The sequence below is a fragment of the Triplophysa rosa genome, linkage group LG23, assembly GCF_024868665.1.
Source record: "Triplophysa rosa linkage group LG23, Trosa_1v2, whole genome shotgun sequence".
Taxonomy (NCBI): Eukaryota; Metazoa; Chordata; class Actinopteri; order Cypriniformes; family Nemacheilidae; genus Triplophysa; species Triplophysa rosa.
In genome coordinates, this window is record NC_079912.1 from 16,788,348 (window position 1) to 16,811,637 (window position 23,290).

The 23,290-nt window shown below is 37.6% G+C and overlaps 3 protein-coding genes across 10 annotated transcripts in view; all 3 read left to right on the plus strand.

Annotated features, from left to right (window-relative positions):
• Positions 1-11,170, plus strand: part of tnikb (TRAF2 and NCK interacting kinase b) — a 46,911-nt gene extending 35,741 nt beyond the window's left edge. For 4 of the 7 annotated variants that reach the window (XM_057323174.1, XM_057323179.1, XM_057323175.1 and 1 more), the window contains 11 exons: positions 469-577; positions 884-1,042; positions 1,774-1,870; positions 1,991-2,173; positions 2,326-2,469; positions 2,552-2,686; positions 3,055-3,155; positions 3,436-3,585; positions 4,788-4,947; positions 6,801-6,940; positions 7,452-11,170. In XM_057323174.1, coding sequence (XP_057179157.1) covers positions 469-577; positions 884-1,042; positions 1,774-1,870; positions 1,991-2,173; positions 2,326-2,469; positions 2,552-2,686; positions 3,055-3,155; positions 3,436-3,585; positions 4,788-4,947; positions 6,801-6,940; positions 7,452-7,535 — 1,462 coding nt within the window. In that variant the 3' untranslated portion in view covers positions 7,536-11,170. The remainder of the gene's footprint in view (positions 1-468; positions 578-883; positions 1,043-1,773; positions 1,871-1,990; positions 2,174-2,325; positions 2,470-2,551; positions 2,687-3,054; positions 3,156-3,435; positions 3,586-4,787; positions 4,948-6,800; positions 6,941-7,451) is intronic. The other 3 variants (XM_057323176.1, XM_057323181.1, XM_057323178.1) reach the window with 2 other exon arrangements.
• A 385-nt stretch (positions 11,171-11,555) lies between these two features.
• Positions 11,556-14,436, plus strand: eif5a (eukaryotic translation initiation factor 5A). 2 transcript variants are annotated; one of them, XM_057323182.1, is made up of 5 exons: positions 11,556-11,664; positions 12,689-12,879; positions 12,963-13,067; positions 13,587-13,718; positions 13,834-14,436. In XM_057323182.1, the coding sequence occupies exons 2-5, from the start codon at positions 12,712-12,714 to the stop codon at positions 13,894-13,896; spliced, it is 468 nt and encodes a 155-aa protein (XP_057179165.1). In that variant the 5' UTR covers positions 11,556-11,664; positions 12,689-12,711; the 3' UTR covers positions 13,897-14,436. The 2 variants fall into 2 exon arrangements, with proteins under 2 accessions (XP_057179165.1, XP_057179166.1); XM_057323183.1 differs by lacking the exon at positions 11,556-11,664 and adding an exon at positions 11,769-11,911.
• Positions 14,437-17,600: 3,164 nt separating this feature from the next.
• Positions 17,601-18,775, plus strand: rpl22l1 (ribosomal protein L22-like 1). Its single transcript, XM_057322657.1, has 4 exons — positions 17,601-17,693; positions 18,040-18,144; positions 18,316-18,437; positions 18,520-18,775. The coding sequence occupies exons 1-4, from the start codon at positions 17,685-17,687 to the stop codon at positions 18,659-18,661; spliced, it is 378 nt and encodes a 125-aa protein (XP_057178640.1). The 5' UTR covers positions 17,601-17,684; the 3' UTR covers positions 18,662-18,775.
• Positions 18,776-23,290: the final 4,515 nt, after the last annotated feature.

Consider the following 23,290-nt stretch of genomic DNA (forward strand, 5'->3'; position numbering starts at 1 on the left):
CGGTAAGCCAATAGAGAGCGTTAAAACAAACCTGTTTCTACTTAGCACTGATGGACAACTTTAAAGGCGCTTTTCTCAATATTTCGATTTTTTGCGCCCTCAGATTCCAGGTTTTCAAATAGTTGTATCTCGACCACATGTTGTCCTATCCTAAAAAACAAGAAAAATTGACCCTTATGACTGTTTTTTTTTCGGTCCAGGGTCACATTTATGGAATTGCTCTATGTGGTCTGTGGATATGTTCACGTTGCAAGCCAGAATGACGAGATTTTTATTTCCTCTTTATTTTCAGCTTTTTATCTAATAATTGTACGCCTTTTAATGATTTGTATTTTATGAGTTTAGACGAATGAACAACCTTCTGAAATATTTGTAAAATCGAGCTTGGTTTCCCAGGATTTGACGTTAACTAAAGACTCTTGAATAAAAATGGCGTTCATCAAGTAATCTGAGATGATTTCTCAACAGGCCTTCTGCTGGCCAGAGTGGCAATGACTCATTGGGCAACCAGGAAGATTCTCATCCCAATGATTCATTCTCCAAAAATTCTCAAGACACCTCCCTGATGATGCGAGAGGTACATATACCTGTGCACAAAGACCAATTCATCCTCTCTGTTAGCAAAACCCATTCCTCTAGGGTATCACGGTTTTGTTTCACTTTCAGTTTATTGATTCATGTTAGCTATCTTTATTTTTGTTGGTCATATTTTGATATTTTTACCACCTTTTGCTTCTGAAATCTCCCCCAAAATTTGAGCTCCCTGGAAGAGGCACCTGCTGTGCATTAGCCAAAAGTTTCTGCAAGGTGGCATACATGCGGGTTTGGGTTCGAGGGCCTTGCACTAGCGTAGCCCTATTCTTTTTTCTGTTCCTCTCTGCAGACGTTTGGGGAAAGAAAGCTCGGTCATGCCGAGAGCAATGGTTTTCCCGGTAACCTCAATCTGCCTGATCTAGTACAGCAAAGCCACTCCCCCTCGGGCATGCCCGGTGAGGGCTCTGGGAGGCACTCTAGTGGGCAGGACCTGGACTCGGTGGCTGAAGTAGGTGACGGACAAGCCTGTTAGAGCCACCCTGCACCCCAAAATTCTAACCCATTCCCATTTAATTCATTCTGTAGTTTTAAAGAAACCCCAAACTTAGATTCTTCTTCTTGGTTTCCATTTTTATTCTCATTCTTTCGTTATTTTGTTTATTAAGCTCACTTATTTGATTCGTTTAAAGTAAACATTTTCTAAGATGTTTTCCCACTTTTTGCCCTTTTAAATGCTCCTTTCTTGCTGAATTGCTACGTCTGCTAACACATGTTGGACAGTGTTCTCACTACAGATGTTCTTATTGTTATGTTAATATTGGGAAAAAATGTCTTGTTTTGTTGCGTTGGTTGCTTAAAATGGCCATGTTTGGGATGGAGCACTGGCATACTGCTTGCTACAATGCTGGCATAAGATGACTTTAGGTGGCATGTTTAATTCAGCAAATGTTATTACCTTGGAAAAAATACCATTACTTTTTAGTTCAATATTGCAAGTCTGATATAATAATGAGTTAAAAAATGTTAAAATGCGGTTAATTATAAATGTATATACTTCTCCAAGTCCCTTCACTATATGGAAATTGGAAGGTCGAGCACATTGCATTGTGGGATGCAGTATTCCGTGTACTTCAGACATAGGAATAGTATGCTTTTTTGAACATAGTCAAGTTTTAAAACGGAGTTTGCATGGTATGCGGATGCTTATGTGTCTTACATGCTGATTATCAATAATGGCAGTTTGGGATGGGGAGCGGATCCAAAGCCTCCTTCACACCTTTTGTGGACCCACGTGTGTATCAGACCTCCCCCACAGAGGATGATGAGGATGCCTCGGGTAAGATTAATATATCATATTATATATGTTATTTAAATGTATAATTAATACAATTTTCAGCAATGAATTTAGAGGTTAATGAGTATAATCATTTATACATGTATGTTTTATTTCACTCAGGTCATTTTGCGGATGAACTCCTGAGGCACGAGCAAGAACAGGAACAAGCTCGATTGAACGAGGCACGGAAAATTTCAGTCGTTAACGTCAATCCCACCAATATCCGGCCTCACAGCGACACCCCCGAAATCCGCAAGTACAAGAAGCGTTTCAACTCTGAAATCCTGTGTGCGGCATTGTGGGGTAAGTCCAAATTCTTTAGGCTGATTTATAGACCTTTAACCGACTTTACGTATATTAATCCGAGTGTAGCATAAATGCTTTTTTCACCTTGCTTTTATATTTTTATTTAGATATATTTACATACTGTATATGCCTGTGTTTGTTTCCTATAGGAGTAAATCTGTTGGTAGGAACGGAGAATGGACTCATGTTACTAGATCGCAGTGGTCAGGGAAAAGTTTACAATCTCATCAACCGTCGACGCTTTCAGCAGATGGATGTGCTGGAGGGTCTCAATGTCCTGGTCACCATATCAGGTACCATAAACCACCGTTAGAGGATTGTGTGCTGTGTACAGATATGATTTGTGATCACATCGTCACTCTTTATCTTTTACAGGTAAAAAGAATAAACTGAGGGTCTATTACCTGTCATGGCTCAGAAACAGGATACTTCACAATGACCCCGAGGTAGAGAAAAAACAAGGCTGGATTACGGTTGGTGACCTCGAGGGGTGTGTCCACTATAAAGTCGGTATGTTTCCTAAGACGATTTAACCAATTACTTATTTTAATACTTGAGTCATTTAAGCAGTTTAATAAACAACAAACATTGAAATATATAATTGTTTGGTTTTTGAACTGTATAATATACACAAAATTGATTAAAAAAAAAATTCACACAGTACATACAGCAATATTATGAATATTATTAAATATGAATTTAACTTTCTATATTTCAGTAATTCAATAAATATGAAATAAATAAATCTTTTAAATCACCAAATATAAGACAACGTTTGGTACCACTTGCTATTATTATTTAAATATATATAAAACTATATATTAAATGATGTCAGTTATAGGTAAATATTATTTACAATTGTATTTGTATTTCAACAGTCAAATATGAAAGGATTAAGTTCTTGGTGATTGCTTTGAAGAATTCAGTGGAAATTTACGCCTGGGCTCCAAAACCCTACCACAAATTCATGGCTTTCAAGGTAAGTGAGCGGTCTGGTCCAAAGAGACCCCTTTTACCCCTCTTTAGGAAGAACAGCTGTGTAAACTCATTGGTAAACTGCATTTCCTTAAAGAAAGTAGGCCATAGAACTCAGCTCAGCAGGCTGCTACAAAATGTGCAAATTAAGGAGCTATTTTTGTACTTCCGCCGTGTGTATGAGCGATCAGAGAATTACACCTGCAAAAGGCATATTTCTTGGTTGATATTACATCAAGAATCCTCTAATTGCTCATTTTGCTTATCGCTCTGTCTTTCCAAAGTCTTTTACAGATCTTCCGCACAAGCCCCTGCTGGTTGACCTCACAGTTGAGGAGGGTCAGAGGTTAAAGGTCATCTACGGCTCCAGCGTTGGTTTTCACGTGATAGACGTCGATTCTGGAAACCCGTACGATATCTACATTCCGTCTCACGTAAGTGAAGATGGGCAAAGCGGAGGCAGCTCTCCCCTCCTTACCCCGATTCCAATAAGACCATTCCTCCTCTGGGACACGGTGTGTAGAGTTGATGTTCGTATCACGCCTGTGTCTTTAATTACAGACAGGGTCCAAAATGAACACTTGCCGAGAGCAAAATACCAATAAAATTTTATTCACCAGCTGGCTGGTAACATTTGGGAACTGGAGCAAAATACATGGTTTAAAACGCATTGTAAGAATGAGTGATGATTAATGAATGTTGGGCACAGAACTGAGGGGTCTTTTACAGTCAAATCAATTTGATTTGAGATGTTTTGAAACACTAAGATTTAATTGGTTGCCATTTATATTTCCTTGCTTTAAATAATGAACGATAACAGCATTTAATCATTTGGTTTGTTTCTGTGTATATTTGACTGGAAATATAAATTATTAGTAGTAGTATTATTAATGTTTAATGGTTATATTTTTGCTTACAATAATTAATTTATCTTTACATTACGATTATTATAATTATAATCAATTAGTCTAATGTCTTAAACATAAATGAACAATGAACAAAATGCATTTTTATATCATAACAAACATGAACTAGATTCAAATGTTTATTAATGTAGTGTTATATTAATTAACAGTTCATTAGCAAAAAGGTCTGATGCATCCGTTTGCTCATAGATGAACAATTGTCCTAAACAACTACCTGAATTGTCTCGTTTAACACCGTTGGTAGTTGCGGTAAAAATATTGGACCCTGAATCCAAAGCAACATGTGTGAGTATGCGTGAGATTAGAGGAGATGAATGGAACTAAACTCGAGGTCTCACTGTAACGGATGTTGTTATTGTTACATTATCAAGTGTGCTAGAAAATATCTCCGCTGTATAAGGAAAACCTCCCCCGATCTACGACCTTTGACAAACCAAACGTGTACGCCAACCAAAATGTTGACCCAAACTGCCCCAAGCCAGTAGTCTGATAGCGGGCGGTTTTGGGGTCAGGTTGCCCAGGTGACGGTGTGGTCGAGTGGAGGGCAGGAGTCTTGATTGTTGCAGCAGTTTCCACCCCAAACTCTGGCCACGCACAGCAGAGACAGTGGAGCGGGGGGGTTGTAAAGCGTCACCTAGTGGGGAATGTTTTGCACTGCAGGTCGTTTTTGTCACCCCAAGGCTCATCTACGCCCACCCCTCCCTCCCCAGATTCAGAGCAGTGTTACCCCTCACGCCATTGTGGTGCTTCCCAAGACCGACGGCATGGAGATGCTTCTGTGCTATGAAGATGAGGGGGTCTATGTGAACACATACGGCAGAATCACTAAAGACGTGGTGCTCCAGTGGGGAGAGATGCCCACCTCTGTTGGTAGGTTTGGTTGTTTACTTCACACAAAAGCTCCTCTTCTTCTTGTAGAGCCCTGATGCTGGCCCGTGCAAGTGCGCCTCCCCAGACACTCCTGAAAACGCTTAGCGAAGCCTCTTTGTGAATCAGTTATGTTCTAAAAAGAAACACACCACACACAACCTATTCCTCTTTACCTGCATGCCAACATTGTGTATTTTCTGTTCCTCCCTTAACTAAAATATTGAGCACAAGACTGAGATTAGCCACACCCCTTGCCACCCTATCTGTCTAGAGCCTGGCACTTGAATCGTTTGTCTTGTATGTCTCGCAGTCACTTCTCCTGTGTGATGTTTCTGTTCAGATTGTTTGGTAGCCTGAGTTTATTTGATAAACCCTGAATATTTTTGGTAATAACCAGGCCCACACTGAATCTGTACCCGCAGAATTTCCTCATAAAATAATGCGCTTGAAATTTATTCAATTGTACACACATTCTACCCCTTGCGTGTGGGGTCATACATCGTTTTGTCAATGTCATAATGTTTTCAGCTAACAATACCCTGAGCTCTAGGTAACACATCTTACATATGTATGAATCCATTCTACGGATTATTTTCCCTAAATCAGTACGTAAAATGTTCAAATAAAACAATTGATTCTGCCTGGGCCTGGGAATAACCTTTTTAATAAATATAAGAAAGTATAAGAATATCTGCATTTGTTAAAAAGAGATTGCGACTTTTAGATTATTGTTTAAGTGAATGTTTTCAACATGAAATAACTGATTCTATTTACTTTCCTAATGTGGTTTCTGGTTTTACCATATTGAATATTAAATATCGTCGCTGTCCTTCCAATACTTGGATGTCCAAATTCGCTGTTCACGAAGTGGAAAAAACACTACTTTTTAATCGATAAAATACTGTCTTGTCAAGTTGAAAAGCACTTTTAATACTTTTTATTGGTTATATTTGCAAAACCCAGTGACAACCCTAATGGGTGACTAATAATAATGATTTATGGCAAAAAAAAAAAAAAACAAAAAATATATTTTTTTTTTAGAAGGACAGCAGCAAAATATTACATTTATATTTAATATCTTTTTAGTTGATAGACAAAATGTGACATTATGTAAGTAATATAGGATGCAAATGTTTCATGTTGACTTACATCAGGTCAAGTCAATGAGTTCAAATGTAATTTGTGTTGTCTTAAACATTAGTCTTTTAACATAATCATTTTGAAATCATACATCGGATGTTCGGCCATATGTCTCTAAAATTAGTTTTTGACTTAACTGAATGTGTTTGTTTGTTGTCATTTATCATCTGCAAAGAATGTGTTACGATTTAGTTTTGTCTTTGTTTGTTGACACCGATGGGTTGAAATGAATGAATGTTTCATCTAAATTATTGTCAACTCTTCAGGGATTCTGCATTAATAGCAAATCGGAATAATTCAACGACCCTGATTTTTTTTATCTACTGCTGAAACATTTGTCATCAGTAGCAAAACAACCAGATCACTGTATCATCTCAATGCAGGACTTAATATCGGTTCCAGATAAGGGAAGTTCTAGAAGAGAGTTCATAGTAGTTCATTGTTCATGACGATCCCTTATCCTTCAAATTCAAAACAATAGACAATAATCCTAAATCTCTGGATGCTCAGAAACTGCTGCAATAATGGCCTCCTGATGACGTGGGGTGGCTTTGGCAGGTCTTTTTTAAGCCTGGGCTGTTTTAAGTTGCTGTTGGACGTCAGAAGTCGTTGAGGAACGGGGTGTTATAACAATGCAGTGTTTATATTCCAGTGAGTGTCAACGCTCTCCTGTCACGTTTTTGTTTTTGTATATTCGCCTGTCCCTCCTGCAGCTTACATCCACTCCAACCAGATCATGGGCTGGGGAGAGAAAGCCATTGAGATCCGCTCCGTGGAAACGGGACACCTCGACGGAGTTTTCATGCACAAGCGAGCTCAGCGACTGAAGTTCCTTTCGGAGAGAAACGATAAAGTATGTTACCGCTTGCAGTATTTGGCTGACATGGTTTATATGCAAAAACTGATATATTTAAGATATTCTATGTGTTACTATATAAGTTTCTATGTTCTTTTCCATTTTAAACATCTATTTGTAGTTTCCATATTATAGCTGTGAGGTCAGGGTTTATAACATACTAAACATATGACTGAATTAAACTTTTAAAACTTGAAAATATGTAATGCACATTAATACATTTAGTAAATGTATTTTCTTACTGTATTGTTTTTTACTGTTGGCACATATAAATGTTTCTTATACCAAAAGTCGAATTGAGAAAATCTGAGTCTGTAAAAAAACGTTCTCGGTTTCCTTCAAGTTAACTTTTTGTCAGATTGTGAAAGTTGAGAATGTTCTTTGTTTAAATGAAAGTCTTATGTAGTCACTCACACAAAGCAAGAGGTTGTAACAGTCTGGTCTCCGGTGTGACAAAGAGGCCTTAAATAATAACCTTCCTCCATCTGGATTCTTTTCTTTCTCGCAGGTGTTCTTTGCCTCGGTCAGATCAGGAGGCAGCAGCCAAGTTTTCTTCATGACCTTGAACAGAAACTCCATGATGAATTGGTAATTCGTCCACGCCCTCCCCTGCATTGTGTCTGTGGATCTTTTCTACTTTATTGAAAAGTGTGGAAAAATGGAAAGACAGGCAGAAAATCCAGGTGTGCTGGACAATCTGGCAGACGGCGAGCAGAACAAAACTTTCCCGGGTTCTTTCTCAGAAGAGTCAAAGACGATCGAACTCAACTCCACAGCCAAAATCTGGAAGCTGCCATAAACAAAGAGGTTCCAAAAAAGAACAACCGGTCTGCGTTATTTTTTACGGCTCTTTCGTTGATGTATGTGGGGTTCTGATGTTTTTGTCATTACAAATATGTATCTAGAGTCTTCTGGAGGAGATTAGTAAAAGACTGAAATTACAGGACCCTCAGAATAGAGTGAATATTTAAGCAAGTGATTTGTACTGTTAAGACACTTTTGACACAATAATTCAACGTCAGTTTAAACCTCCCTCGCGGGATGCGATTTGTGCGATCCAACATCTACACCCCAGACTTTGTGGGCATATTTCATTCTTTGTTTTTAGAACGAATCTTTTTCATGTTTCAGCTCGGAATGCACACAGACGTTTGTGACACGTCGACGTCATCCCAATGTGTGAATTTAACTGATAATTTAAGACTTGTATGATACTTGATTCATGACATTATATTGGAGCAGACACACTTTTGGGCTGTACACAAAATGCCTTAAATATGAAATTGCAATGCTGCTCGGTTTAATTTTTTAGGTCCATTTTGATGTGTGTGCGTGTTTATGTAAAGAAGGGAAAATACTGCTATTAGATGGAAATTGATGCCTGTTTGTAATGGAAATATGCATGATCCTCTCATGATCCTAAACAGTCATGATGTGCATTCCTAGTTATGTGCTAAAGTTCTGTAGTATTTAAGATGCGGTTGAAGTTTGTGTTCGTGCACTGTTTCTTGCACTCAGGGAGATGGTGCTGTAGATCAGACTTCTGTAGAATGAACTTATTTTATTTTTCATTGTCTATCAAACAAACACATTGTGAGCATTTGATATTAGTGTTTTTTTTTTTTATGGCAACATGCACTGGTGCGTGAATGTCCACATAACGCAAGACATTTAAAAAGTAAATCTTATCTGCAGGAACGACTCTTTGTAAAAATTCACAGGGCAGATCTATAAATACTACAGAGCTTTGTAATGAAACATCAAAAAGTACATTACTATTTCATTGAGTCTCACAATAGCTGTTAGTGTGTGTGTGTAGATATGTGTATGATTGGATGAATGATGCAAAGTTTTCCACGAACAAAACAAAAAAACTAGTTGTGTTGTCATCAACATACCAGCAGTTTTTAAATAGTTAAGGAACGAGGGAAACATGCCTCCCCGTGTCATTTAGATAAGAATGTTTTCTATTTACATTTATTTTCGCACAACTCTCAGCAAAGTGCAATAACGGCCGAGGGACGGCGAGTAAAGTCCTCACTGTTCCTCATGATGGATCTTTAATCTCCAACTATTTATAGAGGGACGTTCACAGACCGTCTGTAAATATCCACTTCCTGCGGTGAGAGAGGATCTTGCTTCTGAAATGAATGCATTTGAAACTGTGAGGGTGTGACAGAAATGTGTGATGTTTTATCCCAATGTGTCACAAATGTGCACCTAATTTTGTGTGAATCACATGAATCGGTGAACTGAACGGTAGTGTTTTGTGAGAGCTTCCCTTTGGGCTACCTCGATTCTGTTCACCTGTTAGGGTTCAGTTTTCTGACCACGAGGTAGAGAAAACCTCTATGTAAGTGAAACGATATAAGGCAATATTTAAGATTGAAGGGACAAATATTTCTTCTCTGAGGGTGTTTTAAGTCTTTTGCAATTCAACATATAGACCAGTGAATTTTTCCAAAGTAATTTCAATTAGCTCAATAATTGGCTTTGAATATGTACTTATTAATGTAAAAATGGCAATGTTGTCATGTGTAGATTCAGAGGTGACTTGAGTGTAGAACATCAGAAAAATTCTTCCAAAAGAAAAAAAGTAGCCAATTCAAGCCTAATCTTAATGTTAATAGAGATCCTTCTAAATGACATAGCATTCTATAAAAATACAAGAAACAAGTTCCTTAATAATATACTTTCATTTGTATAGTTTTATACATTTCCACTGCTGTATGGAATGGCAATAGTGTGTAGAATTCACAATGTCACACAACTGGAAACTTTTTTTGTTATACAAACTGTGAACTGAGTATGGATGTGTGTGCAGGATTGATGTCTCCCCTGTAGTTATGGGGTCTTCCCATCAACTTTATCAACACAGATGTAAACTGTGAGGTTGGTTGATCTGTTTATTATCTTATGCACCACCTCCAAGGTGGTTGCTTTGTGTAGATAGGTTTTTGACGTGTGACCTTATTTTTACATTAACTGGAAATTGATACAGTAAGTACATCCTTTAGCCTGAATCTGTTGTTTTATTTCTCTTTCTTTTAGTATTTTGTGTATTAAACTTTTAAGATTTATAGCACAACTGCGTATTCCGGATATTGGTTATTTTTATGGTTGCTGCAATTTGTGCGTGTGTGGGAGTGTGTTTTATTCTTTAGGCCTGTAAAACCACCAATAAAGAAACGAAAACGGGCATGTTCACATTAAAATGAGGAATGGTGAGCTGTAACTGGACATACCATTTTTGATTTTCATATTTCATAATGTGCTACCATGAAGTTCATATTAAATGTTAGGTTGCGCTATTTTTTAAATACATTTTTGTAGGCTATGAGAATGGGTTTTTCCATGTAACTATAAGTGTAGCCTGGGCTTCTAAGAGATTCTGATCTCATTTAATCCGTGCCTAGTCCATAATGTTTTTTAGTTCATTGCTTTCGATTTCGATTACAGTACATGATGTAAATCACAACAATACCAAAATGCCCTCCTGTCATCCAACCCACAAAAGAGCTGTATCATCTGAACTGAATATTCTGTGGATATGGAACTTTTTTAAACCCAGTTTTGCTTGATATTTTGATCCATTTTATTTATTGTATTTTACAGTGCTGAAATGCTGGTATCTCATTGTATTAAGAAAATTTTATTAAGTTTAATTAGTGAATTAGTTTGTCTTAAAGAATTTTGAAATCTGTACTATCATGACAAAGATGCTTTACTACGAGTGCTTCATTTAAACAACTCTTAGTTTAAACTGTTTTTACACTTCATTTTATAGTTAGTTTTATTTTTTAAGCAACATTGTTATGCCCAATTATCCGGCTAAATACATCCCCCTTATTATTGCAAAACATTTTAAAATAGTTGTTTGTAAAAGTATTTTGGTTGTGTTAACGCACATGTTCATGTTAGAGGATCCTACAGAGGAAAATTGCATATCAAATAGCTGGTTGGAGGATCAGTCTAGAAAAGCTAGGCTATTAGCAATAATAAGCATTTTTTATGTTGTCAGACTTCATGTTGGACCTTTTTTACTTTGGCTGTATAATAATATAGCTTGAGTTTATTCCTATTCAAATAGAGTTCAAAGATTCTGAATGAAAACTAAATGAAATGGAAACATGGAACATATTTCAAGCCCAGCGTGTTCACTTGTCTCCCAAAACCATGATTTTTTCTTTGGTTTTTTTTTTAAATAAATTGACACATCAAACCAGACCATGTGTGCTGTCATATTTGCCATCTTTTGTAAAACTTTTTTATTTAGTCGATGTAGCCAGTATCCTTGTATTAAATTACTACACTGATTTGGAAAAACCCTGCTGAAGAAAAAAAACTAATTTTGATGCTTTCATATGCTTACTATTTCTAAAATGTTCTTATGTAACTTATAGTGTGTTTTGGGCCATACTGCATTGGGCTTGAATAACATAAGTAGGGATCCGCTTAGGACATTATCGTTTCCATTAAAACTAATACAGTTCCCATTATAATTACATTTATTAGAATTTCTGTCATGGTTTATACTGTTGTTTTTACCAGGAAAATGCCGATGTGTAACAACATACCTCAGTGAGCGGCACCAGTATGCACAAACTTTTGTCAAAAGAAGTCATCATGTCAGCAGCAGAGCGCAGAAGAACCGCCCACTGTACGGGTACCGCGTTAAAATTGGCCGCGCCTGCGCGTTGACGTTCCTTTTTTTCTTGGAAGTAAGTGCTGCATGAACCTTGTTTGAACTGTTGAAAATGACATAAAACTTTACCGCTTTAACCTTTTACAAAGTCGGTTTCGGAGTTGTGAATGGCGAACGGAACCGGGACGTATTAAGAAAGCGCGTGAAGGTTCTTCATTAAGGCGGCTCGCGGGGTGTGAAGTTGTCGCAGGCCGCGAGCAAAAACAGTGGCGCACGGCCTCGCGCGCGACGTGATTTGTCACATAACGTTAACTGAGAAAGAGGCACGTGAGAAACTTTGGTTTACCCGCACACGTCCCGTTTCCCCCATTGCTTTATTCGTTTTTTAATTGGTCGTTTGTTGTGGTTGGTGTCGGGATTTGTGTGTAACTTTGTGTCTGTTTAAAATGTTTTTGTTATACGGATGGGGCGTTAGCATGCTAGCTTAGTCATTGATCGGCGGCGCATTGGCGAAAACACGTTGACTAAACACGATGCGCTCGCGCCGATTCTTATTTAAGAAACGTTATGTTCCGTTAACCGGTCGCACTTTTCTAAACGATTACTTTTAACGTTTTTGGTGCCTTTGTTATTTCACTTGCGCTAACCCACGAGTCCATCTGGCCTGTTTCGGCGTGGTCATTGTGTTAATTTTGTGTAAAGTAACGAGCGTAAGGGGTCAATTGACGCACATTTAGCTTTTTAACAACCCTTTAGTGAACAAACAGCTGTTGGCGACACTTTTATCGCGTCGAATCCTTTATTTTGGGTCGTGTCCACAAAACCGAGGGTTGAAATTGAGTGGCAAAATGCGGCAGGTTTTCAGCCGATACCAAATATATTAGGATGTTGTAGCTGACGCTTTTCTAGTTTATTAATTTAGTAAATGTTTAACGCAGTTCTATCTAGTTGTAGTTTATCTTAACCAAGAAACTGTGTGCTTGCCAACTTATTGGTTGGCAGAGAGTTAGGATCACTTACACGTGTCTGTTTCGTGTAACCGTGATTTGCATATGCAAGCTTTCTCTCGCCCAATGTAAATTCTTGCTCTGTTTTTCCAGTGCCCCTTGATTAGAACCCCATCATGGCAGATCCAGATCTTGATTTCACCAGCGGTGATGCAGGGGCTTCTGCCACCTACCCCATGCAGTGCAGCGCCCTGCGCAAGAACGGATTCGTGGTGCTTAAGGGTCGCCCCTGCAAAATTGTTGAAATGTCCACTTCTAAGACTGGCAAGCATGGTCATGCAAAGGTAATTGTGGAGATCCATTTCATCCTTTTGGTGACTGATTTACCTTTGGGAATCCAGTGTTGAGTAAAAGTGTCTCTTAACAGGTTCACATGGTTGGAATTGACATTTTCTCAAATAAGAAGTATGAAGATATTTGCCCCTCTACCCACAACATGGACGTGCCTAACATTAAAAGAAACGATTACCAGGTGAGGTTTTCACGGCTTTGCATATTCCAAGAGGGCATTGCAAGGGCAGTTTGGGTATCAACTTATTTTGTAATGCCAGTCCTATGTATTGAGGACTAACTGCTGATTCTTCCGTTCTTAACTTGTTGACTTGAGGCAGTTTATTTAAGATTGAAATATCTGTCCTTGCCCTAATTAAACTTAAATGACCGTGATGTGTGACGGCAGCCCACATTGTTAAACTAGTTTTTTCTCAACTAGCTAACGTTTTTGGAGTTCCTTGGCAAGCTTTTGCAAGTTATTTGACTTGTGCATGCATGTACTCGTACATCTTTATAAGCTGTTAATACGGTGCAATTTTATTCGAGAGCTGACCCTTCATAAAATGTTCCTCCCATTTCTTTTTTGTTTTTCTATAAATGAAATGCTGTATTATAAAGCAGTGTTGGTTTTTGCTGAGAGTCTACAGTGATCTTAATGATCTGGTTTTTATGTAGCACTTGATTAAAATACCAATTTTCTCAATCTTGTTGCACATAGGTGGTCGACATCACTGAGGGTTTCCTCTCCCTAATGTTGGACAACGGTGATGTGCGTGAGGACCTGCGTGTGCCAGACAGTGACCTGGGCAAAGAAATTGAAAGCAAATTTGCAGCTGGTGAAGAGATGTTGGTAAGCGCATCCATCTGGGCTAATACACACCTGGTCTCTTGATTCGTTATTTGTCAGCAGTTTCTCTAGAAGCTGAATATTAAATTTTTAAAAGTACTTTTTGCTCATCTTCAAGGTTACCGTGCTTTCAGCTATGGGCGAAGAATCTGCAGTGGCTGTCAAACCCATGACCAAATAGGAAGAAAGACTGGGCTGCTCAGGCTGCAACATGCTACACTTTTAACAGATCTCTTGTATTTGGTTTTATTTGTCACCAAAGCTATGGCCTTCACAAGCAACCTCAAATAATTTTGTTGCGATTGTACTCCTTTTTTCTCCTTCCAATACTGTGCTGGACTTGTCGGGTCAGTTGGCATTCTCTTCGGTAAGAGGTTTATTATTGTCAGTGTGTTAACCCCCCCTCAAACGCCCCATTCTGTGTTATTTGTCCCCCTCAAGTACAGCGTACATTCCTGGATGTTTAAGAAATGGGATCCATTTTCCTTTTTGTATTTAGTTTCTTAATCATAATTGGCGTGCATAATTTATGCAACGTGTTGTGAGGAGAGGAAAGGCCGAACTGACGCAGAATAAACCAGTGAAATTCTTAAACCCCAGTCTCATTGTTCAGAAGTGGAAAGGATGTGATGGCCATGTGCGAATACCTCTGTAACACAATAGCAGCCAGCTTGTTTTTGGCTGTCTTTGACAACCTTAAATAAAGTGTTGAAGCCTGTTATTTGTCTCCAGGTGGGCTCTTATCGGCGCTGCCCCAGAATTAGCTTGGGCTCTTGTTTAAGGACTAAATCTTGGATGAGAGTTCTAATCTTCCTTTGTTCACTCGAGGCCTTTGTCATCTGACTGGAGAGAGCAAAATAAAAACATACTAGATGACCTTTCTTTTTGTTTTTATGAAACACGTGATCAGTATTTAAATTAAAACTGGAATTCAGCATTTTTTTATAGTTTGACAACTAATCGAATCTGTCAAACTTTGTCTTTTATCACACCTTTAAAGAGGGAGAGAAAAATGGACCTGCATTGGATTTAGGGACAACCTAGTCTAACCTGCCTGTTGTAATTTAGGGCCAGTCACTTGAATGTGTAGCTTTTCTTGGTAATGCTTGATTATTTTATAGAGCATGTTTTCACACATCAAACAAACTCTGAAATGTCCATTTCTGTTTTTAAGTAAAATATTAGTGAATTGGCCTGCTTGTTTTAAGAACAAGGGCAAAAGAAATTCACTTAAAAACTGTAATATTTTAAAACTCATTGTCCAGATTGTTGAATAAAATGTATATTATCCGATTATAATATTGTAAGGTTATGAGAATATATAACGAGAAACAATGGTTATATTCCTGTTAAAATCATTTTTTCTTAAAAAATGTGAAAAACAGTAAGAGCAGTTATTTCAGACACGGCACATATTAGGATGCATTGTTAGGTTGGGCTCCGGATCTTCTGCATGGGTGGAGCCTAACACTTATTTCCCATGTATGGCTGTGTGCCCAGGCAACACTGTAATGTGCAGTTCAGTCTTAACATGAGCCGTTGCATCTGTTCATACATAAATCATCTCGTCAGATATAAGCTATAGTTTATATAGTATAATCGTCAGTATATTTTACGTTGAACTGCATCTTTTGAGAAATTCTTCATATATGAATCATGTAGAACAATGGTTCTCAAACTTTTCAGATCAAGTACCTCCTTATATAAAATGAGTTGTTCCAAGTACAACCTAATGACCGCCATATGCATAAAGACTCAAACTAATAGTCAGGGCTCGACATTAACGCTTGTCCGAGACAAGTGGATGTTTTGTATGGGCAAGTGAGAGAGAATTTTACTTGCCCGATCGGTCAAGTAACTCGAAAAAAATTACAACTGTGCGACATACGTGTAGAATAATAAGAATAGGTGCATTATATAGAGCTGCGTGTTTGTGTAAAGTGCGTTTGTCGTGGTTGTGCTTGTTTGTGTGTGACAATAATCAGCACCGCACGGAGTCCATGTAACTAGATGCGGACGCGGAATCCTGTTATTTAAATGTCATCTGGCTGTTCTGCGTGTCTGAGTGAATTAAGTGCACAGTTTAACATACAACACGAGTGATGGTCGAGGATTTATCTGCGTCTGCACTGCATGAGGATATGAACACATGAACTTCATCTCCAGAGTTGCTCTGAGAGTTTATTTTACGAGCGTTTTACTGTTGAGGGAAGCTATCTGCAAACGCACAAAAACTCAAGCGTCTTCCCGAAGACCCGTCAAAATAAAAGTCCCGTTAAATTGAACACTCAGACAAAAAACACTTTAGTGTACTATAGTATTTGCTATTGAAAATGAACTCTTGTAGTGCTCTTGTAGTAAATTGATAAACACTGTATACTATAGTAAAGTTCCAAAACAAATTTCAATAAATATTTTAGTAAATACTATAGTATACTAAAGTAATTTATGTGGACAAATATACCACTATTGTATAGTAAAAAATGAAAAACACAGACTTTAAACAAATTTAGGTAAACTAAAAATGATATGGCCCTAATTTATCCATCTGTATGTAACATTAATGTAATTTGTCATTTATCTGCCTATTCGTGATGACCTGCACTTGCATATTTTTTTAAATGATGACAACAGACGATTTATACTTGTGCTCCTAGTGTTTGGCTTGTGTTACCAAACTATAAACCTCTGTAGCACCAGTGCTAAGTGCAAAAAAAACGTACAGCATTTAAGTCACAATGCAATCAAACAGGAAGTGTTTTACAGAGTATTGTAGTGATTATTATAAATGATTTATCCGTGCGCACCTTTTTTTTTTAAATTCCTTTGCACTTGTAATCTTCAATCAAAAACGTTAAGCTCCTCTCCCCCTCTCAACAACAACTTTTCACCACATGACGTCAGCAACAAAAAAGAGGTAGGACTTCCCTTCCCTCCAGGCCCAATTTACAGCAAACCAATCAAAAAGGGAAGGGCAAAATAAAGCCCAGCCCAACATTTTTTTTTAATTTCAGAAGCCGTTCCACTAGGACACACGTCACGATACGGAAAAGAAGTCAATCGCAACTTCCGTTTCTTGGTGACGTTAACACTAATAATAATTACAGCTTGCCTTTGTTTTATAGAAGTCACGGAGAGTAGGCCTATAATCAAATTCAGGCGGACAATAGTTCAAATGCTTTGGTCAAGTTTGCTTCTATCTAAATTCGAATAATTCATACAACTATTTTAAAATTGCACATAGGCTGAGATGTATTCCGTATTTATCAATCATGTATTAAACATTTGAAATTGTATTTGGGGTCTCTTCAAGTACCACTAGTGGTACGCGTACCACAGTTTGAGAACCACTGATGTAGAATATTTTATAATTAACTGCATTACTGATTGTCATATTGTATTTAGTGTCATATTTATAAGTGCAACTTAATTTCAGTTTCCATTCAGTCATATTAATTAATTAATATTAGACATTGATAAAGTATTGAAATTGTGTATGTCTGGAGTTCCTGTGCAGGTAAGCTGCCCATTAACTGGCAAAACAAGTGTTTTGAAAAGAAACTATTGGCATCCCTTACGAAAAAAATATATAGCCTAATACATGAACCATAGTTGAACTATATTTGGGTTGTCAAATAAACCGTGCCCTATGGTGTGACATCAAAAGATTAGTATCGTCTCACTACACGAACGATGATAAAACAATATAATCAATAGTTACACTTTTACTATAATACTTAATGTTTGTGTAATGCAAAACATATTTACGTACTTTTGCCTACGTTTGTATGTTTAAATAGTACTATTAATAACCACACGTTAAATGATCAAAGTTTAATCATCTTTTTTATCAACGTCCAACAACTGTGCCCGAGTCCTCCTCGACTGGCAGCCAATCAGGAGCGAGGAAATGATAACTAACCCCGCTCGGACCTACGTCACTTCCTCTTTCAAAGTAACCTCACTAAGATGGCACCGGTACGTATCGACCCTGGGACTATTAAATTCAAAATATGTGTTATTTTATGTCTTCAAACTATCCGATAAGTGAGATTAAAGTGTAATACTTAGCACAGAGTGTTTTTTTTGTGGATGTAGCTAATGATGTGTTAATGCACTATTTTGACTTACCGACGGGAGACACGTGGATAAGACTCATTTTACCACGACAGAACCAGTCGCTACTAAAACACAAATCCATATATTTGTAACTGCAATAAAGTATTTAGAATATTAACTATTACGAACACGGCATTAAACATCACTTCTTTCAAATTGATGGTTCACATAGTAGCCTAATAAATGTGACGTCGGTTTTTTATAGGTAAGGCAGACTGTCGTGAAAAAAAGTAAGAGGGGTGCTTGCTTTAAGTATACCGTGGATTGTACTAACCCTGCTGAGGATGGGATCCTTGACTCTGCCAATTTTGTAAGTTTAGACACTACACATTGTGTTTGCTATATTGTTTTGAATTATTTGTCATGAAATGTATTCAGGTAGTTGCAAATCTAATGCCGAGTCGCAGCTAGGGTTCCCTTCCCTAGTGTAATACCTAGGGCTATCTTCCCTAGTGTGGTCATGTTGTTTTATCACTATCAGGAAACCTTTCTGAAAGAGAAGGTGAAGGTTAATGGCAAAACAGGCAATCTGGGAAACGTAGTGCAGATCAATCGTCAGAAGAACAAGATCAATGTCGCATCAGAAAAGAAGTTCTCTAAAAGGTGAGATCTGTTTCATCAACCAAACTCCATTGTCGACTACTAATGGTTCAGATGAAAAAAATAACACTCCTTTATTTTTCAGGTATCTTAAGTACCTCACGAAGAAGTACTTGAAGAAGAACAACCTGAGAGACTGGCTGAGGGTGGTGGCGTCAGATAAGGAAAGCTACCAGCTGCGCTACTTCCAGATCACTCAAGACGAAGAGTCTGATGCTGATGAGTGACGCTTCTGTCTGGGAATTTTTGTGTGTATTGAGATCCTGCGTAAACTGTCATCGAGAAAAGCAGGAACAAGTGTGTTGATATGTACTTGTTAATAAAAAAGATACCCACTGAAATTGAGTGCTTTTATTATTGTGCATGATTTGGGTTTATATAGGTTTGTTCTAAAATGTATCAAGTAAATAAAAGATACTATTGTTATAAAAATGCATGTTTATCAACTTTGTAAATCTGTAATGTGAGAATTAAACAGGATGATAATGAGAACTAGATCATGGTTGTGATAAAACGTAATTATTGTACTAGGAAAGCAATGCTTGTAAGTGCAGTTTCTGCAATTTAGCTCAAGCAAAATGCTTAAAAGTTAATGACTATGTTGTTGTATGTTTACATTTGGAAAATATTCACGTTTATGAATGTAACGCATTTAGATGTTTTTTAGATATCTGTGTTACATTGGCAAATGCATCAATGACATGCATCAATTACATACATTCTTAAAAATCAAAGCTTAAAAACAATTTTAAGTAAGTTGTTGGAAGAAAAATAGCCTTGTATATTTTAATATACGTTGCTATTAAAACAGAAATAGCTGTCATTTTCCATTTGAGTAGATGCTTGATTATTAAAGGGAATCCTTCTCTCAAAAATGCAAATTCTGTCATCATTTACTTACCTTCGATTGGTTCCAAATCTGTATCATTTCCTTTGTTCTGATGAACACAGAGAAAGATGTTTGGAAGAATGCTTAAAACCAGACTGATTTTGCCCCCCCATTGACTACCATAGTAGGGAAAAAAATACAATGGTAGTCAAAAGTGCCCCAGAACTGTTTGCTGTCCTACTTTCTTCAAAATGTCTTCTTTTGTGTTCAGCAGAGCAAAAAAATGATAAAGTAATTTTTCCTACCATGGAGGGGCAAAATATGTCTGGTTATAAGCATTCTTCCAAGCATCTTTCTCTGTGTTCATCAGAACAAAGAAATGTATACAGATTTGGAACAAATTTTTGGGTGAAGTATTTCACCCTTTAAATACAATGTTACTTATTATATCTATTTATCGTGTTAAAATACATCATTACAAATATGATCTTGAATATGCACAGCTGAATTGCTTTAAACTTCATTATGTCACTGATGTAAAGCCAAAACTATCACTGAGTGATATTTATCTTTTAAGTGTTAACATAGTGTTACCTTTTAAGACCTTATCTCATACAGAAAATGTTACGTTTCATCATATTCTTCAACTAGGGTCAAAGGTTAGTGAAAATCTAATCAGTAGATACACTGGTGCAAAAGTGAGATCAGCAGGAGTTAAATACATTTGCATTGATTGGGGTAATGTCACTATAAAGTCGTCCACTATCAAAAGCAGAACACAACACGGCTTGTTACCAGGATGTTTAAGCAAAAAGAAGAAACTGAACCAATGTTATGGACCAGCACAGGGAGAAGACGAATTCGAGAGCGCTTTCGTGCTACATTGGCAGGGCTCCTGGAGCTGGAAGTCCTGAGGGTCAGGCACAAAATAATGGTAGAAACAGCCTTGGGAAAAACTGAAGAAGAAACATCTCACGCAACAAAAATCCAGGAACAACCGTATCAATATTGGTTGGATAAAGACACTTTGAGACTCAGGCGTAGTCTTTCTGAAGAGGATGTCCATGACACAAGGAAAGAGAGAGGGCTTTGGTCATGTTCCAGTCATTCTTCTGAAGATCTGCTTTACTGTCAATGCTTTAAGGAAAGAAGCCAGCATCACCAGGAACTTCACACGCATACGCAACGTCAATCGAGGGCTAGCTCAGGATTCTGTGACAGTGACTTTGGGGCTGTTTTTACCCCTGGTGATGATACTGTCAGCTCTCTCTCCACCTCCATGGCCTCCTTAAGGTCCAAGTATTCCTCAGGAGAACTGGAATATTTCATCAGCGAAACAACTCCAAGGAATCTACTCATTATATTCCAGAACAACAAGCAGCACAGGAGACGAAGTCAGGCTGATCTTCAATCCCATTTCTCAGATGACGTGATTCCTGAAGATGGTTTTCTGTCTGTGGCGAATCTGTATCCTGACTCACACTGGCCTGTTGTTTCAGACATACTTCAGCCTAAAGTGGTCTTGCAACCCACTTACCGTACTGATCTTCCAGGTCACCAGGGCATTGAAGTTTACCGCTACCCGAGCCCGTTGCACGCCGTGGCCCTACAAAGTCCACTATATGCTCCTCACAGCCCCCAGAACAACAGGAAAACGAATGAAAGGCATTTTTCACGAAGGTCTGTTTCTAACTCAAGCTCTTTGCAAAGACAGGACTCCACACATCAGCTTTCGGAACGTCCTTGCTGTCATGCAAAATCTTATTTATCATCCAACCTACTCTGGAGGGATGTGCACCCTAAGAATCACAGATGTGAGGAGGTCATTTTGAAGCGCGTCCACAGCTCCATTGCTGCACAAAGAGGGACACACTCACGGTCGAAGAGAAGCATGCACCGCACCTGCTCTTTAGGAAGAAACAAATCATTCATCTATTCCTTTCAGTCCAAAAGTCTGCAAAAAAAATAAAGATAGAAGTGCAGGTTTTAATGAGCGCATGCACCATGCAAGCTATGAAAAGCCATAAATAAACCAGAAGACAACAAGTCCAATGCAATGCATGCTGTGATATTTCTTATTTAACTAACATCTAACTGTACCAACGTATAAACGAAAAGTTATTAACTAATGTTGATATAAAGCTACAAATTCACACAGCCCCCTTATAAAACATTACAATGTTTATTACAAACTCAGTGAAAAAACAGATTGAACACTTTTGAAAGAGTCATTGCCTATCAGTTAAAAAAACTATAAAAACCGTCACAGAAATTTATTGTGGAAACCATTAGAATTGTTCATTTATTTCAGTAGGAAATTTATTAAATACACAATTTATAAGCTACAACCAAAATGAATCGATTATTGTTATTATTTATAATTGTCTATTGTCTTAATTATACTTACAGTAGATAACCAACCATTCAACGTTAGAAGCAAAGTTACGAATCCTACTAAGGCGTAGGCAAAGCTCGAGACTGACGACGACGTCACTTCCTTGCGTTTCAAGCCACGTATCCGGATCGTTACAAAAAGGTAATGCTCGCTTTGTCCACAAGATGTCAGAGGACATCCAAGTGGTTTGTTTTGTAAAATTATACAAAGCACATGTGGACAAATACTGTTTTAATCTTTAGTTTACTGCTCGTTTAACACATTTACCCAAATTCGACAAGCAGTCTAACAAATCGGCTTCTTTTAACTATAAAATAGAGTGTTTGATTGCTTTTAAAGTGAGATAAACTCTAACAAAACCATGTGCAGATGGACAGACAAACCATTTTTCTGTTCGTCAGTGCCAAAAATATTTTTCCGCTGACCTGGTCAAACAGGCAAAGATACAGCTTTGTTCTAAAGAAATGTTTTTCTCCATAGCTAATGTTGGAATGAAGCAAGAGCTCTTTCTTGGGAAGAAATAAAGGTAGACACACCTTACCACAGCCAGTGAAAATCTGAACTTTATTTTAAATCTACTATGTCAATTTCTGTTTAAGAATGGAAGCACGTAATTTGACTTTTCGTTATTTTTGCTATTAAAATAAATGTATTGTCCTCCCCATGTCTAGTGAACCACCTTGTAGCCTATCATGCCACTACTTGCACATGAACTCAAAACAGGTTTAATAGCATAACTTGGTCTGTTACTGTATTCTCTGATAAAAAAATCAAGGAAAGAATTTTGGAAGAGACATTTCTCTGCCTTTATTTTTACTGCCCTCATCTTGTTTCACACATCTGAAAGTGATAGTTCACCAAAAAAATGAAAATTCTATCATCATTTACTCAGCCTCTTGTCATGTTACATTTACATTTACATTTAGTCATTTAGCAGACGCTTTTATCCAAAGCGACTTACAGATGAGGGAAACAATGGAAGCAATTGGAACAACATAAGGACAACAAAAAGCATAAGTGCAAAAAGAAAAAGAAAATGGGTTCATGTCAAACCTTCATGACTTTCTTTCTTCCGCAGAACACAAAAGAAGATATTTTGAGGAAAGTTGGTTGCTTTTAAAGTCTTGCAGTTGAACGTCTTATCTGTAGAATGGACTTTTTATTTTTATTTTGGCTCACCTTTATGACCAGATAAAAAATTACCTGGCTTAACCAGTTATGGCAGTTCCCCATTCACTTCTATTATAGACACAAAACCAATGCAAGTGAATGGGGGCCAGTTAACAACATTCTTCAAAATATCTTCTTGTTCTAAGGAAGAAAGAAAGTCACAGGTTTGAAATGACAAGATGCTGAGTAAATGATGACAGAATTTTTATTTTGGGGTGAACTATCACTTGAAGTTTCTTTAAAGCTTTATGATTTCTTATATATATATATATATCTAAGTGTTTTTAAACACGTTTACTAGTATAATAACCTGACATGAAGATGTTGTTGGGCATGAAATTGTGTGTTTTTATGTTCTTATCATTTCTAAATATGCTCTGCACGTGCACTTTGATGTTGCATTGATTTGATTATTGCACAGCATGGTGCATTTGTCATGACTCAAGGGAATGATGTAGTTGA

Coding starts and splice junctions, on each gene's coding strand:
- rpl22l1 (XM_057322657.1), top strand. Junction 18,145..18,315: donor TCCTTGACTCTGCCAATTTT/GTAAGTTTAGAC, acceptor TATCACTATCAG/GAAACCTTTCTGAAAGAGAA. Junction 18,438..18,519: donor GAAAAGAAGTTCTCTAAAAG/GTGAGATCTGTT, acceptor TTTATTTTTCAG/GTATCTTAAGTACCTCACGA.
- eif5a (XM_057323182.1), top strand. CDS start 12,712: ATGGCAGATCCAGATCTTGATTTCACCAGCGGTGATGCAGGGGCTTCT. Junction 12,880..12,962: donor GCAAGCATGGTCATGCAAAG/GTAATTGTGGAG, acceptor GTCTCTTAACAG/GTTCACATGGTTGGAATTGA. Junction 13,719..13,833: donor CAGCTGGTGAAGAGATGTTG/GTAAGCGCATCC, acceptor CTCATCTTCAAG/GTTACCGTGCTTTCAGCTAT.